This window comes from Mustela nigripes, chromosome 13, assembly GCF_022355385.1.
Source record: "Mustela nigripes isolate SB6536 chromosome 13, MUSNIG.SB6536, whole genome shotgun sequence".
Lineage (NCBI taxonomy): Eukaryota > Metazoa > Chordata > Mammalia > Carnivora > Mustelidae > Mustela > Mustela nigripes.
The window spans coordinates 26,695,187-26,710,885 of record NC_081569.1 but is presented as its reverse complement, the minus strand read 5'-3'; the positions used below and the strand labels follow the sequence as shown (position 1 = coordinate 26,710,885).

The 15,699-nt window shown below is 37.9% G+C and overlaps 1 protein-coding gene across 1 annotated transcript in view; it reads left to right on the top strand.

Moving 5' to 3' along the window:
• TUBGCP5 (tubulin gamma complex component 5) overlaps positions 1-15,699 on the top strand; it is a 109,726-nt gene that overhangs the window by 85,471 nt on the left and 8,556 nt on the right. Inside the window, exons 15-21 of the mRNA XM_059372063.1 lie at positions 1,660-1,769; positions 3,884-3,968; positions 4,075-4,195; positions 4,717-4,895; positions 6,234-6,359; positions 6,976-7,064; positions 14,458-14,558. Coding sequence (XP_059228046.1) covers positions 1,660-1,769; positions 3,884-3,968; positions 4,075-4,195; positions 4,717-4,895; positions 6,234-6,359; positions 6,976-7,064; positions 14,458-14,558 — 811 coding nt within the window. The remainder of the gene's footprint in view (positions 1-1,659; positions 1,770-3,883; positions 3,969-4,074; positions 4,196-4,716; positions 4,896-6,233; positions 6,360-6,975; positions 7,065-14,457; positions 14,559-15,699) is intronic.

The window sequence follows — 15,699 nt, the reverse complement described above, 5'->3', positions numbered from 1 at the left end:
TATTCTGTTGTTTTAGGGTGGAATGTTCTGTATATATCTGAGGTCCATCTGGTCCAATGTGTCATTCAATGCTCTTGTTTCTTTATTGATTTTCTGCTTCGATGATCTATTTCTGAGAGAGGCATGTTAAGATTTCCTACTATTAGTGTATTCATATCAATATCACTCTTTATTTTGATTAACAGTTTTCTTATGTAATTGGCTGCTCCCATATTGGGGACATAGATATTTACAATTGTTAGATAATCTTGGTGGATAGTCCCTTTCAGAATGATGTAGTGTCCTTCTGTATCTCTGACTACAGTCTTTAGTTTAAAATCTAATTTATCTGATATGAGAATCGCTACCCCAGCCTTCTTTTGAGGCCCACTGGCATGAAAGATGTTTCTCCATCCCTTCACTTTCAGTCTGGGTGTATCTTTAGGTTCAAAATGGGTCTCTCGTAGACAACATATGGATGGGTCCTGTCTTTTGATCCAATCTGCAACCCTGTGTCGTTTTGTGGGTGCATTTAGGCCGTTCATATTCGGAGTGATTATTGATAGATACGTTTTTATTGACATCGTGTTACCTTTGAAGTCTTTCTTTCTGTAGATTATTTCTATATTTCTGTTCAATGCTATTCTTAGGATTTTTCCTCTTTTATAGAACCCCCCCCCCTTAATATTTCCTGCAGTGTCGGCTTGGTGGTTACATAGTCTTTTAAGCCTTGCTAGTCTTCGAAACTCTTTATCTCTCCATCCATTTTGAATATCACTCTTGCTGGATCAATTATTTTTGGCTGCATGTTCTTCTCATTTAGTGCCCTGAATATATCTTGCCAGCCCTTTCTGGCTTGCCAGGTCTCTGTGGACAGGTCTGACGTTATTCTGATAGGCTTTCCTCTTTAAGTAAGGAGCCTCTTTATCCTAGCAGCTTTCAAGAGATTATATCTATAATTATGATTCCTCAATTTGACTATCAGGTGTCTTGATGTTTTTTTGGGATCTTTAATCTTGGGTGGAGACTGTTCGGCCTCTAGTACATGAACGCTGGTTCCATTTGCGAGTTTGGGAAAATTTTCATGAAGAACTTGCTCCACTATATCTTCTAGACTTCTTTCTTTCTCCTCTCCTTCAGGGATTCCAATAATTCTGACGTTGGAACGTTTCATGGCATCATTTATTTCCCTGATTCTGTTTTCGTGGTTTCTAAGCTGTTTGTTCCAGGCTTCCTCCTGGTCCTTTCTCTCTATCTGTTTGTCCTCCAGATCACTAATTCTATCTTCTGTCTCAGTTACCCTAGCTTTGAGAGAATTTATTATATTGGAACTCATTGAGAGCATTGTGAACCTCCTCCCTGGTAGCTTTAAGCTCCGCCCTAACATTGTCAACATCATCTCTCATCTCTTTCAGCTCGGCCCTAATCAATTCCTTTTTGTCATCCATGGCCTTCTCCAACTAGCTATTTCCTGGATAATTGTTAGCCTGAATTCTCTTTCCGACATATTGTCTATATTGACAGCCATTAGCTCTGTTGCAGAAGGTCCATCCTCTGTATTTTTCTTCTGTTGGACCTTCCTCCTCCTAGTCATTTTGGTGGGAGATGACTGAACAGATGTAGCTGGATGTATTGACCGTGGTGCAGTCAAGGTGCACCCTGGAACACTTCTGAGCAATCGGGATTCCCCACCCAAATGAGAGACAAAAGAAAAGAAAAAGAGAGAGAGAGAGAGAGACAGGAAAGAAAGTGAAGATGAAAGAGAAGGTTCAGCCCAAATGGGCCCCAAGGTAAGATTTATGAAGTAGACAAACAAAAAGACTTATAAAAGTATATGACAAGAGAAAAAATATATATATATATATGTGCAAATAAAGGAAGAACCTCGTCCAAAAGAACCCCAAGTGTAAGATTTTTATGCTATCAGGACAAACACAAAAACACAGAAACACTGGTGGAAGAAAAAGATGAGAGAGTGGTTATACATTCTCAGTGTGGGCGAGGAAGGTTTTTTTTTATTCTTTCTGGATGTATCTTGATATCTTTGTTAAAGGACTCAACTTTCCTAAGATAAAGGGCGATTAAAAATTGGTTTACCTATTGGGGTAGTATTGATTGGGGAAAGGGAAATACTTTGAAGTTTAATTCTATATGAATATTAGAAAATAAAAATAAAAATAAATAAACTAGACTATACTGAACTAAAATTTTTAAAAAAGGAATTCAAAAAATAGAAATGCAAAAGAAAAACGTAGGTGTATGTATCAAAAAGTTCAGGTTAGAAGACTATTATGGAATTTGAGGTACTGGACATCTCACTGTGATGGTAAATAGGTTAAAAAAATTATCTATATAGAAAAACAAATGAACCAGAATAGTGGGAACGAGTAAAAAATAAAAGTTTTCCTATGAAGTAGTGTTTGTTCTTTTGTAGTCCTTTTTTCTTTTCTCTCTCTTTTTTTTTTTTCTTTCTTGTTTTGTTTTCTGGGGGAGGGGCCTGCCACGTGGGTTTTCAGTCAATGATGTTCCCTGAGTTAAGTCCTCCCGCCCCCCTCAAGGGGGTGGCTCTGAGGAAACTATTTTTTTCCAGCTTTTGTTCTCTGGTGGTTTTTATGTTTGTTCACTTTTTTTTTTCTCTCACCTTGACCGCTTTTGATGGTTTTTGTAGTTTGAGGAAAACAAAGTGCGCCCTGACCTCCCTCTCAGAAGCCTCAGTCTGGCTGCAGAGCCCAAATAAGTTCCCCCTTGGCTGCTGGCAGAGCAGGTTCCAAGTCACGGTCCCTGGGGATGCAGGATCTTTTGCTTGTACCCAAAGCCATGGCAGTGGCGGCTGTCTGGGAAGCTCCAGACCGCCAGAGAGGTTCCATGCAGTGATCACCGACTGAGATTTTCCTGCTGGCCTGGGCTGGGAGTGCCCAGTCTTTCTGGGTCTAAGAGTGCCCGGCTGCGCACCAATTTCAGGGGAGTCTGTGGGTCATGCGCAGAACTCAGGCTCTGAAAGCACCAGGGTGGGCCTTCGTGCACCTCTCTGCGGGGAGAGTTTGGTGTACACGTCTTAGGCTCTGAAACAATGGTGTGTATCAAAGGGTGCCAGCTTTTGTACCTCTTTCAGGGGAGGATGTGGGGCGTGAGTATCCCAGGCTCTATAGCAGGGCTCCCGTGTTCTGCCATCGGCGTGGCTCCCATCCCCTCACAGGAGCCGGACCCCATGCATCCTCCGGTGTGCTAGTGGCTTAGGGACCAAGACCTGGTTTCTCCACTGCACTCTCTCTGGCTCAGCGCCAGGGGTGGCTGTCCTCGGACCTGGGACTTAAGCCCCTGTCCCTAGCCACCCCATTCCCACAATTTACCCCCCCGCGATCCCTTGCTCTTTTGCAGTGCTTTCAACCAGTCTCCAAGTTAATGCTGGTCCCCAGATGCAGGGCACTCTCCCTCATATTGGGAGTATTACTTTCCAACCGGTCGCCTCTGGTGGCTCCCTCCCCCTTTTGTTTATCTTCCGTTATCAGTTTACCGTTCCCACTCCGCTTTACCTGCCCACTGGCGTCTTCTGCCCCTGTAGAGATCCAGACGTATAATTCTGATCTCAGGCTGATTTCATGGGTGAACGGAGTTCTTTGGTAGGTAATCAGCTCACTTTGGGGTACAGGTTGAAAAGGCGCCTCCTCCTACTTCCCCGCCATCTTCGAAAAAAACAACTTTGCTCCTCTTACTTACTTCTAAAACCAAATTTCTGTTCTGGAATACATGATAGAAACCCTTAATTGGAATATTTGCATTCCTTTTATGAAATATGTCTTCTTTGAAATATGATATAAATGTTAAAATGCTGATGGTTTTTTAAAGAGTATTTTTATTTGAGCTTAGTACTTTCACAAACTAAAACTGAAATTTCTTTGTCTAGTCTGTCTATATCTTATGAAAATGTGGACACAACCAAGAAGAAACTCCCTGTTCATATCTTAGATGGTCTGACCCTGAGCTATAAGGTATGTGCTGATACATTTTGTAAGAATATTGTTTTCTATTAAATTACACCATGCAAGTAATAGGTAGGTTACGTTCTACTCTAATTTTCTGTTTTTGTTTTTATAGATCCCATGGCCTGTGGATATTGTTATAAGTTTGGAATGTCAAAAAATTTATAATCAGGTGTTCCTTCTCTTATTGCAAATAAAATGGGCAAAATATAGTCTGGATGTTTTACTATTTGGTGGTAAGATTTGTTTTCAACAGATAAATTATAGTTGCATTTTAGCCCTGAAATAAAGAAATGGGTAATCTTTGGTCATTTTTTATGTATACACAAGTGCCCAGATGACAAGTATTTATAGCAACAGTTTTGCAGTTGTCAAAATTAACCTCCCTGAATGAAATGCCAGGGAATTGTACTGCAGTCAGTCTGAAATATAACAGCTTGGTGAGGAATTTAGCCAGAATAAATATTCTTAAATTATGAAAAAAAAAATTAATGACAGAGTATTGGGACTTGGCATTTAGTTGGGTTTTGTTTGTTTGTTTTTTTCTTAAGTTGGCATTTAGGTTTTAATGACAGTGATAAGGGGAACTTTTCACTACTTTACCTTCCAGAGACACTGAAGGTAGGTCCTTAATATGCCCCTGTAGAGTACCCTTTGCAGGTGATGACCACATCAGAAGTCCCACCCCTGTGCAGTGGCACAGGTGCATTTGAGTAGATGTTCTTCTCACTTACTCTACTCTTTCAATCTTGCACAGAACTAGCTAGTACTGCTGGAAAACCACAACTCAGAGAAGGATTTTTATGTGAACAAGGCACAGCTGCTCAGTTTGGATCACAAAAGGAACCAATAAGACAGCAAATTCATCGTATGTTCCTCTTGAGAGTAAAGCTCATGCACTTTGTGAACAGCTTACACAACTACATCATGACCAGGGTTTGTGTCTGAATTACTTGTGATATATTTTTAAGAGCCCACAAAGTACTTATAGACTGTAAGTGTAACAATAGTGCATATAAAATATTTGATCATAAAATAACATGATAGTGGGGGAAAATTTTTTTAATAATTTTTAAAGATTTTTATTTATTTATTTGACAGGCAGAGATTACAAGTAGGCAGAGGAGATAGGCAGAGAAAGAGGAGGAAGCAGGCTCCCCGTCGAGCAGAGAGCCTGATGTGGGGCTCGATCCCAGGACCCTGGGACCCTGACCTGAGCCAAAGCAGAGGCTTTAACCCACTGAGCCACCCAGGCACCCCGGAAAATGTTTTTTTAAACATGCCAGAGCACATGCATCTGGAGACTCCTGTCCCTCCTGTCCAGCAGCCTCTTAGGATTGGCATACCCAAAGCTCCTCTTCTGGAATTGCCTTCTGAACTTGCAGTATAGTCTTTTAAACTTTATCAGTGGTGACAGATCTGTCCCTAAAAAATGGCTTCAAATTTTAGTAACAGCCAGTTACAGTCAGGCTAGTGTGGTATGTAAGGAGGAAGATGCAGCCAGATTATATAAATACATTTTTTTCCTACAAGCAAGAAACAACTCATTACAAACTAAATGAAACTGCTTTTCTTATACATCTTAAAACCAGATCTAGAGGAGGTCTGAAAGAGAAGTTCAGATAATTGAACAATAGCAGAATTCTAAGAAGACATTTGGGATTTAAAATGATTGGTTTAAAAAGAAAAACTTATTTGTATACAAGTTCTAAAACTCGTTTTATTTGGAAGAAGTGAGCCTTTGAAGCCTGTGTTTTAGATGTGATGCATATGGCAGAGGTGCTTTCTGATTACCATACATTGGCTTTCAGAGACAGCCTTAAACCCTTATTATTGAGAGTATATGGTAGGAGTTTAAGTTTTTGCTTCTTATTTTCTAGTTAAATTATGTCTATGCTCCTTATAAAGAAGATTATTATAAAAACATTGAAACTTCTGAAAACATATAAGTTCAGTTTACCCGATAATTTTTTTTAAAAATGCTTTTTGTATGTGATTTGATACACTTGGCCCTTCCCACCAGGAACAGTCTGTTAGTCCAGAGTAAGGCATTTGTTTACTCTGTGAATGGATTTCCTAAAGAACTGGCCCCCCATCATTATTCTAAGATAAGAATGTCAGCCTTTAAAGAAGGCATTTTGTAAATTTTACAGATGTAATTATTGAAAAAAGAATTTGAGAGGAGTAGAAGAGATTGATATAAAGTTTTGTGTCTAGCGTACACGTCTTCATAGAAGTCTGATGATTAATAAACTTTTCATCTTTCTCTTCAAGATTCTTCACAGTACAGGGCTGGAGTTTCAACATCAAGTCGAGGAAGCCAAGGATTTAGATCAGTTGATTAAGATTCACTATAGATACTTATCAACCATCCATGATCGTTGTTTGCTGAGAGAAAAGGTACGTGAGATGGTGTCTGCAGATTTGGCCATGAGGCAGGAATGAAGCTGGCCAAGGGAGATTGTCTCTCCACTTCAGAATTTTATACTTAATAAGCAGAATAGTCTATCAGGAATGACCAAATTAAGTTACAAATTTGTGCCATGTTACGAGAAATTATATCTAAGAGAAACAGATATGAACTGTATTACAGTCATCTGCACCCTGCACTGCACTTAGATTCAATTGGAAGATTGTGTCTGCAGTTGTGGAATAGTAGTGCTTTAGTCAGGAAGTGCAACCAGCTTAGTGAGAATATACAGAATTAAGTCAATTTATAGCCATTAGATTACTTGCTCCCTTTTGTTGGTGCATTTAAATGGCCAGCCGAGGAAATAGTCACTTGCTCTGTTGGTCAGACTCTGCTGCTAATACTCCCTATATCACAGGTGCATTAGACATGTGGCCTGATTCCAGGTGCACTTATTCACAACCAGCACCCTTTCATATTATATTGAAGGCTGTCATTGCATTGATGAACTTTTTCTGTGACTCATGTAGATTAAATAAAAGTGTTGGTGTCAGTGTCCAAACATAGTTACAGAGCCTATATTCTGTCTGTGGCTTTAATCTCTAGGTCAGTTTCGTGAAAGAAGCCATCATGAAGGTATTGAATTTGGCTCTCATGTTTGCAGATGGTTGGCAAGCAGGTCTGGGAGCATGGAAGTAAGTATGTAGCTTGTGGAACCTCTGCGTTTTGACCATTTCAGTTTCCCTTTTAAAACTGGCTTATGAATGACTGCTTTTCTTGACGGCTCACTGAAGAGTGGGCAGCACAAACTTTCAGTTCTGGGGCTAGAGAGTGGGGCACCGCCATTTTCATCCCCTGCCCCCATTGGTGCTGAAACCCTTCAAGGAGCAAAACAGCACCACAAAGTGGAATCCAGAACCGCTAACACTGAGCTTGGCCCCCTAGCAAGGGAAGTGCAATTTCACCACCACAAGGGCACCTGAGAATCAGCACAATTGGCCTCTCCCCAAGATGACCAACAGGAACATCCAACCAGCACCAAATTCACTGATCATACAGAACTGCACAACTTCAGCTTGTGGGGAAAACCATATATAACATTTGCAGTTTATTATTCTTTAGTCTTTCAGTTTTATTTTTTCTATGCTGTTTTCTTATTTTTTCAATTATTTTAACTTTTACATGTATGTTTTATATACATATACTTACTTTTATACATTGTATATTTTATCTTACTTTACTTTTATTTTACTTTTTTATTTTACTTTATTTTCATATATATTTTTTCCTTTCTTTTGTATTTAGGAATCTCATTTCTTTTAATAAGCAGGCCAAAATAAACCCAGGATCTAGTATTTTGTTTCATTCAGTTTATTTGTGGGTTTTTTTTTTTTTTCTTATTTTGTCTTGTTTTTATTTTCTTCTGGTTTATTTTGTTATTTTTTTTTTCTGTTGTTCTTGTTGGTATGTTGTCTTTTCTCTTTCTTTTATTCTTTTCTGGACATAATGACCAGATGGAGAAATTCAGCATGAAAGAAAGAACAGGGGTAGCACTCAATGCCAGGGATTTAAATATGGATATAAGTAAGATGTCTGAACTAGAATTTGAAGTGATTAAAAAGATACTGGCTGGGCTTGAAAAAACCATAGGAGACACTATAAAATCCCTTACTGGAGAAATAAAAGCTAAAATTTAATCAGGCCAAAACTAAAAATGCTATTACTGGGATGCAGTCAAAACTGGAGTCTCTAATGCCAAGGATGAATGAGGCAGAGGAGAAGTTAGTGATACAGAAGACAAAATGATGGAAAATAAGGAAGCCACTCCACTCAAAGCAATGGACAGATCATCTAAGCAGAAAATCAGCAAGGAAACAAGGGCTTTGAAAGACATAATGGACCAGATGGACTTCACAGATATATTCAGAGCATTTCATCCTAAAGCAACAGAATACACATTCTTCTCAAGTACGCATGGAACATTCTCCAGAATAGATGACATACTGGGTCACAAATCAGGTCTCAGCTGGTACTAGAAGACTGAGATTATGCCATGCCTACTTCAGACCATAGTGCTTTAAAATTTGAATTTAATCACCAGAGAAAATTTGGAAGGAACACAAACACTTGGAGGTTAAAGAGCATCCTACTAAGGAATGAATGGGTCAACCATGAAATTAAGAAGAATTTTAAAAACATGTGGAAGAAAATGAAAACATGACAGTTCAAAAACACTTCAGATACAGCAAAACTGATTATAAGAGGGAAGTATATAGCAATACAAGCCTTCCTCAAGTAGCAAGAAAAGTTTCAAATTCAGAACCTAGACTTACACCTAAAGGATCTGGGAAAAGAGTAGCAAAGCCTAATGAGCAGGAGATGAGAAATAAAAATTATAGCAGAAATCAATGACATAGAAATAAAAAAATAATAAATCAATGAAACTAGTAGCTGTTTCCTTCAAAGAATTAATAAGATTGATAACCCACTAGCCAGATGATCAAAAAGAAAAGAGAAAGGACCCAAAGCAATAAAATCATGAATGAAAGAGGAGAAATCAGAACCAACACTGGAAAAAAACCGAACGATTATAAGAGAATATTATGAACAACTATATGGCAACAAATTGGGCCATCTGGAAGAAATGGATGCATTCCTAGAAACCTATAATTACCAAAACTAAAACAGGAAGAAATAGAAAACCTGAATAGACCCATAACCAGCAAAGAAATTGAAGCAGTAATCAAAAATCTCCCAACAAGCAAGAGTCCAGGGCCAGATAGCCTCCCAGCAGAATTCTACCAAAAATTTAAAGAGTTAATACCTATTCTTCTGAAGCTGTGTGAAAAAACAGAAATGAAAGGAAAACTTCCACACTCACTCTATGAGGCCAGCATTACCTTGATCCCAAAAACTAAAGACCCCACCAAAAGAGAATTACCAATCTGATGAACTCTGATGAAGATGGGTGCAAAAATTCTCACCAAGATACTAGCTAATAGAATCTAACCATACAAATAATATATTATATATTAATAAAAAATATAAGAAAAAGAAGTCAACAATACATCAAAAGGACCAAGTGGGATTTATTCCTGGTCTGTGGATGTTGTTCAACATCCACAAATCAATCAAGATCATGCACCACATTAATAAAAGAAAAGACAACAACATGATTCTCTCAATTGATGCAGAAAAAGCATTTGACAAAATAGAGCATCCTTTCTATATTAAAATCTTCAAAAAGTATGGATAGAGGGAACATTCCTCAACATTCAGAAGACCCACAGCAAATGTCATCCTCAAGGGGGAAAAACTCAGAGTTTGTCCCCTAGGGTCAGAAACATAACAGGGATGCCCATTCTCACCACTGTTGTTCAACATTGTACTGGCAGTTCTAGCCTCAACAGTCAGAAAACAAAAAGAAATAAAAGGTATCCAAATTGGCAAAGAAGTCAAACTTTCACTCACAGATGACATGATAATCTATGTTGAAAACCTAAAAGACTCCACCCAGAAACTGTTAGGACTCATATAGGAATTCAGCAAAGTGGCCGATATAAAATCAATGTACAGAAGTTGATCACATTTCTGTATACCAACAATGAGACATAAGAAAGAAAAATCAAGGAATTGATCCCATTTACAATTGCACCAAAAACCATAAGATACTTAGGAATAAACCTAATCAGGGAGGAAAAGGATCTGTACTCCGAAAACTATAGAACACTTAAGGAAAAAATGGATAAACAATCCATGCTTATGTATTAGAAGAACAAATACTGTTTAAAATGTCTGCTACCCAGAGCAATCATCCCTACCAAAACACCACTCGCATTTTTCACAGAGCTGTAGCAAACAATCCTAAAATTTGTATGAAAGCTAGAAAAGACCCTGAGTAGCCAAAGGAATGTTGAAAAAGAAAGCCAGAGCTGGAGGCATCCCAGTTCCAGACTTCACACTGTATTACAAACTGTAATCATCAAGACAATATGGTACTGCCATAAGAATAGACACAAAGATCATGGAACAGAGTAGATAACCCAGAAATGGACACTCAACTGCATGGTCAACTAATCAACAAAGCAGGAAAGAATATCCAGTGGAGAAAAGACAGTCTCTTCAACAGACGGTATTGGGAAAATAGGACAGCCACATGCAGAATGAAACTGGACCACTTTCTTACCCCATACACAAAAATAAACTCAAAATGAATGAAAGACCTAAATGTGAAACAGGAATCCATTAAATTCCTAAAAGAGAACAGAGGCAGCAACTTCTTGCTAGACACATCTCCAAAGGCAGGGAAAAGAAAAGCAAAAATTAACTATTGGGAGTTCATCGAGATAAAAAGCTTCTGCACAGCAAAACTTCAGCAAAACTAAAGGCAGTCTATGGAATGGGAGAAGATATTCACAAATGACATCAGATAAAGGGCTAGTATCCAAACTTAAAAGGGACACCTGGGTGCCTTGGTCCTTAAGTGTCTGGCTTCAGCTCAGGTCAGGATCCCAGGACCCTGCTTCTCCACTGCCTGCCACTCCCCCTACTTGTGCTCTCTCACTCTCTCAGTCTGTCTCTGACAAATAAAATCTTATTTAAAAAAAAAAAAAGAAGAAGGGCGCCTGGGTGGCTCAGTGGGTTGAGCCGTTGCCTTCGGCTCAGGTCATGATCTCAGGGTCCTGGGATCGAGTCCCGCATCGGGCTCTCTGCTCGGCGGGGAGCCTGCTTCCTCCTCTCTCTCTGCCTGCCTCTCTGCCTACTTGTAATCTCTCTCTGTCAAATGAATAAATAAAATCTTCAAAAAAAAAAGAAGAAGAAGAAGAACTTACCAAATTCACCCCCAAAAAACAACCCAGTCAGGAAATGTGCAGAAAACATGAAAGAAATTTCTCCAAAGAAGACATACAAATGGCCAGTAGTCACAGGAAAAAATGCTCAGTATCACTCAGTATCAGGGAAATAGAAATCAAAACCACAATGAAATACCACCTCATACCAGGCAGAATGGCTAAAAATTAACCAGTCAGGAAGGAACAGATGTTGGCAAGGATGTGGAGAAAGGGGAATCCTCTTACATTGTTGGTGGGAATGTAAATGGTGCAGTCACTCTGGAAAACAGTATGGAAGTTCCTCGAAAAGTTAAAATAGGGGTGCCTGGATGGCTCGGTGTGTTAAGCCACTGCCTTCGGCTCAGGTCATGATCTCAGGGTCCTGGGATCGAGCTCTGCATCGGGCTTTCTGCTCAGTGGGGAGCCTGCTTCCTCCTCTCTCTCTGCTGTCTCTCCGCCTACTTGTGATCTCTTTCAAATAAATAAAATCTTTAAAAAAAAAAAAAAGTTAAAATAGAGCTACCCTACAGCCCAGAGCCACCCTACAGCCCAGCAGTTGTACCACTACATATTTATCCAAAGGGTACAGACATAGTGATTTAAAAGGACACCTGCACCCCCATGTTCATACTAGCAATGTCCACAATAGCCAAAATATGGAAAGAGCCGAGATGTCCATCAACAGATAAATGAGCAAAGAAGATGTGGTGTATACACATACACACACACACACAGAATGGTATATTACTCAAACATCAAAAAGAATGAAATCTTGCCATTTGCAACAACATATGGATGGAACTAGAGGGTATCATGCTAAGCAAAATAAAAAGAGCAAAAGAGGGAGACAAACCATAACGAACAACTATAGGGAACAAACTGAGGGTGGCTGGTGGAGAGGTGGGTTTATGGATGGGGTAACTAGGTGATGGACATTAAGGAAAGGACTTGAAGTTAAGAGCAGTGGATGTTGAATGCAATTGAGGAATCACTGATTCTACCACAGAAACTAATAATACAGGATATGTTAATTAAATTGAATTTAAATTTAAAAAATTTTTTAAACTGGCTTTATTCTCAAAACTTTTTTGTAAATTACATTCTGGGAGTCTTTTTACATCTTGGTGCAATATATTACACATATCCCATGTCACATATCACATATCATATATTACATATACGAAAGTAAGAGTTGAACTTTTTCATTTTAACTAGGCAGCATCAAAAGTGTGCAGTTTTTTTTATGAGTTGTAAAACAATTATCTGAAAATTTTAATTGGAACAAGTAGATATTCTTAGATTGCATTCATGTTTACTTGTAAAAGTTTTGTTAATTATGAATACTTTGAAACATACACAATTAGAGCAAACTGCCTAACAAACTCTAGGTGCCCAACTCCATTCATAACTTGCTGAATTATTTTAAAGCGAATTCTGGATGTCTTGATAGAGTATTGTCCAGAATCATACAGAAAGACAGATGCCATAAAGTCAGAAGACAGTTGTGGAGCCAGGAGCTTGCTTTTCATATCTAAAGTGCCATCCTCTACTGTTAATGTACAGTTCAGTAGTTTGTCCCTGTCTTGTTCATAAAATTCATGATAATTCCTCTGTTACTTCCCTAAAATGAAAGTGCAAGTCTGATTGACCAGACTGTTGGAATAATAGCTTGTACATGTCAGTAAGGAGGTAAGAATTCATGATAGTGCTAATCAAAATTAAAACCTTGGGATGCCTGGGTGGCTCAGTTGGTTAAGCAGCTGCCTTCGGCTCAGGTCATGATCCAGCGTCCTGGGATCGAGTCCCCCATCGGGCTCCTTGCTCCGCAGGGAGCCTGCTTCTCCCTCTGACTCTGCCTTCCACTCTGTCTGCCTGTGCTCGCTCTCGCTCACTCTCTCTCTGACAAATAAATAAAATCTTTAAAAAAAAAATTAAAACCTTAATCTATGCTGTTTCAGAATGCTCTGAATAAGGAAACTAAGTGTAGTTTAGAATTCTTAATTGCAGGATGAAAATAAAATTCTTACTTGCTTTGTTATGGCTGTCTCAAAGTATGTAAAACACATTTTTCTTTCCATATCACTGGGACATAGAGGTGGAAATAATAACACTGCTGCATTTGCTTGGCTAAAATTGAATTGTTTCAGTTTCTTCAAAAAGTAAATTGTGAGAACAACACCACAGAGTGAGGAAGACTTTAGAAGCATTATGAGCCATTATAGTGTTTATGGAAATTAATTGATCCTGATTCAGATGTAGAGTAGAAGAGTAAAAAATTTCAAAAGCAATGTGAATTTTGAACACTGGTTATTTGGTGATATTAAAAAATCATTGTTAAATATTTTCAAGCAAACGGTATTATGGTGTTTTTTTTTTAATATCTTTTCAGCATAACAGTATTCATTGTATTGTGGCTGTTTTAAAAGGAGTCTGTATCTTTAATGTATACACACTGAAATATTTATGACCAAAGGGCTATGAGGTCTCAAATTTGTTTCTAAATGTGGTAGATATGGGCTATGCACAGAGCCTCTTTGCAGTAGATGACTGCTGAGGCTGGATGTGGGTATGTGAGTGTCCTCTGCACTCTCTCCTATGTACGTTCCATATTGTCCATAATAAAGTTTTTGTTTTTTTAAAGATTTTATTTTTTATAAATTTTATTTAAATTCAATTTGTTAACATATAGTGTATCATTAGTTTCAGTTAGAGTTCAGTAATTCATTAGTTGCATATAACACCCAGTACTCATTTCATCATGCAGCCTCCTTAATGCCCATCACCCAATTACCCTATCCTCCCCCCCGCCCCCCCAGCAATTCTGTTTGTTCCCTATAGTTAAGAGTCTCTGATGGTTTGTCTCCTTCTCTGATTTCGTCTTACTTGATTTTTCCTTCCCATTTTTTAATAACTTTAAAATGTAGGGTTTTATATCTTTAATGTATTTGTTGTTTCATAAAGAAGATATGCAAATGAAAAACACAGAAATGTGTAATGGAAAACGGAACCTCCCCAGTCATCCCAGCTTCAGAACTCAGTACCACCCAAAAAGAGCATAGTTATATGTCATAATGACTTTTGTCTTCAAATATTTGGAAAATTTATATTTTAAAGTGGGGGAGGAAATTTTATATTTCATAATCTTTAGACTTAGGAAATTAAACTGAAGTACATTTGAAATTAATCCAAAGGCATTTTGTAGCCTACCCTTAACCCTTTATATACTTACTAAATTGCAGTTTACTTTCTTTCCTAGAATGGAATCTATAGAGAAAATGGAGTCCGATTTTAAAAACTGCCATATGTTTCTTGTAACCATTTTAAACAAAGCTGTCTGTAGAGGATCCTTTCCCCATCGTGAGTATACCATGTTAAATTATTAACCGCTTTTATATTTTCTTGTACCTAAAGCTAATGTTACTATTTTGGTACTAATCTCATGAAGAATTAGAAAATTTCACCATTTCCAACATAAAAAAAAATCCCTCAGCAGTTGTGCCATGCTTCGACTTGTTTTTTCAGAATCACAACGTGGTGAGTGAATATCGGATGTAAAACGGGGGGACTAAAGATACTACTTTTTAGTATATGATATGTTACACTAGTGGATTTCTAGAACTGGTTTTGTTTTTTTTTTTTTAAGATTTTATTTATTTATTTATTTGACAGACAGAGATCACAAGTAGGCAGAGAGGCAGGCAAGAGAGAGGAAGGGAAGCAGGCTCCCCACTGAGCAGAGAGCTGAGATGTGGGGCTGAAACTAGAACTATTACTAAGTAAAGCAGATGGCAGACTAGATCTCAGTCATATTTTACTATTACACATAGATTTTATAATTATTTCTTTTCAAAAAATAAGCATTGAGGTTTTTGTTTTGTTTTGTTTTGGCGATTTCAAAAACTCCAGGAAAGTACAGGTGTTCAAAATACCATGTGAGGAGACAAGTCTGTGGATTGAGTCACAGGGAGGAGAGAGCTGTTTCATTTGTAAAAACAGAAGACTAAGTAATCTCTCTTTGCACGGCCTTTTTTTTTTTTTTTTTTTTAAGCATGCAGGGTTAATCTCTCCTTTTTCTGCATATTCTAATCATGATGTACTAGTTAAGAATAGCTGAACATTTTAAAAAATTCTGTTAGAAAAATGTTAGAGGAAGCACTGACTTACTCGCCCATTTTTGCTCTGGGTGATTGTTACGCAAAGAGGATCCATTCATAGGTTAGAACATAGCATTTTGTTATGAACTGACTCCAGATTCTATAACATAGGGGACAACTGTGATTTGTTCAGTGAAATGCCAGGTGTTTTGTTTTCAACATTAATTTGAAATACGAAATAAATGCTACTTTTTCAATTTGTATTTAATAAGCCAATTATCATCTTTATTTACATTTAAAATAATTAAAAATTGGATAGTCAAATACTTCCAGTTCTGAAATTATTGAAGCCTTATTTTCAAATATTTAAACCTATTTTTTAACCTTATCTTTATTCTTTCCAC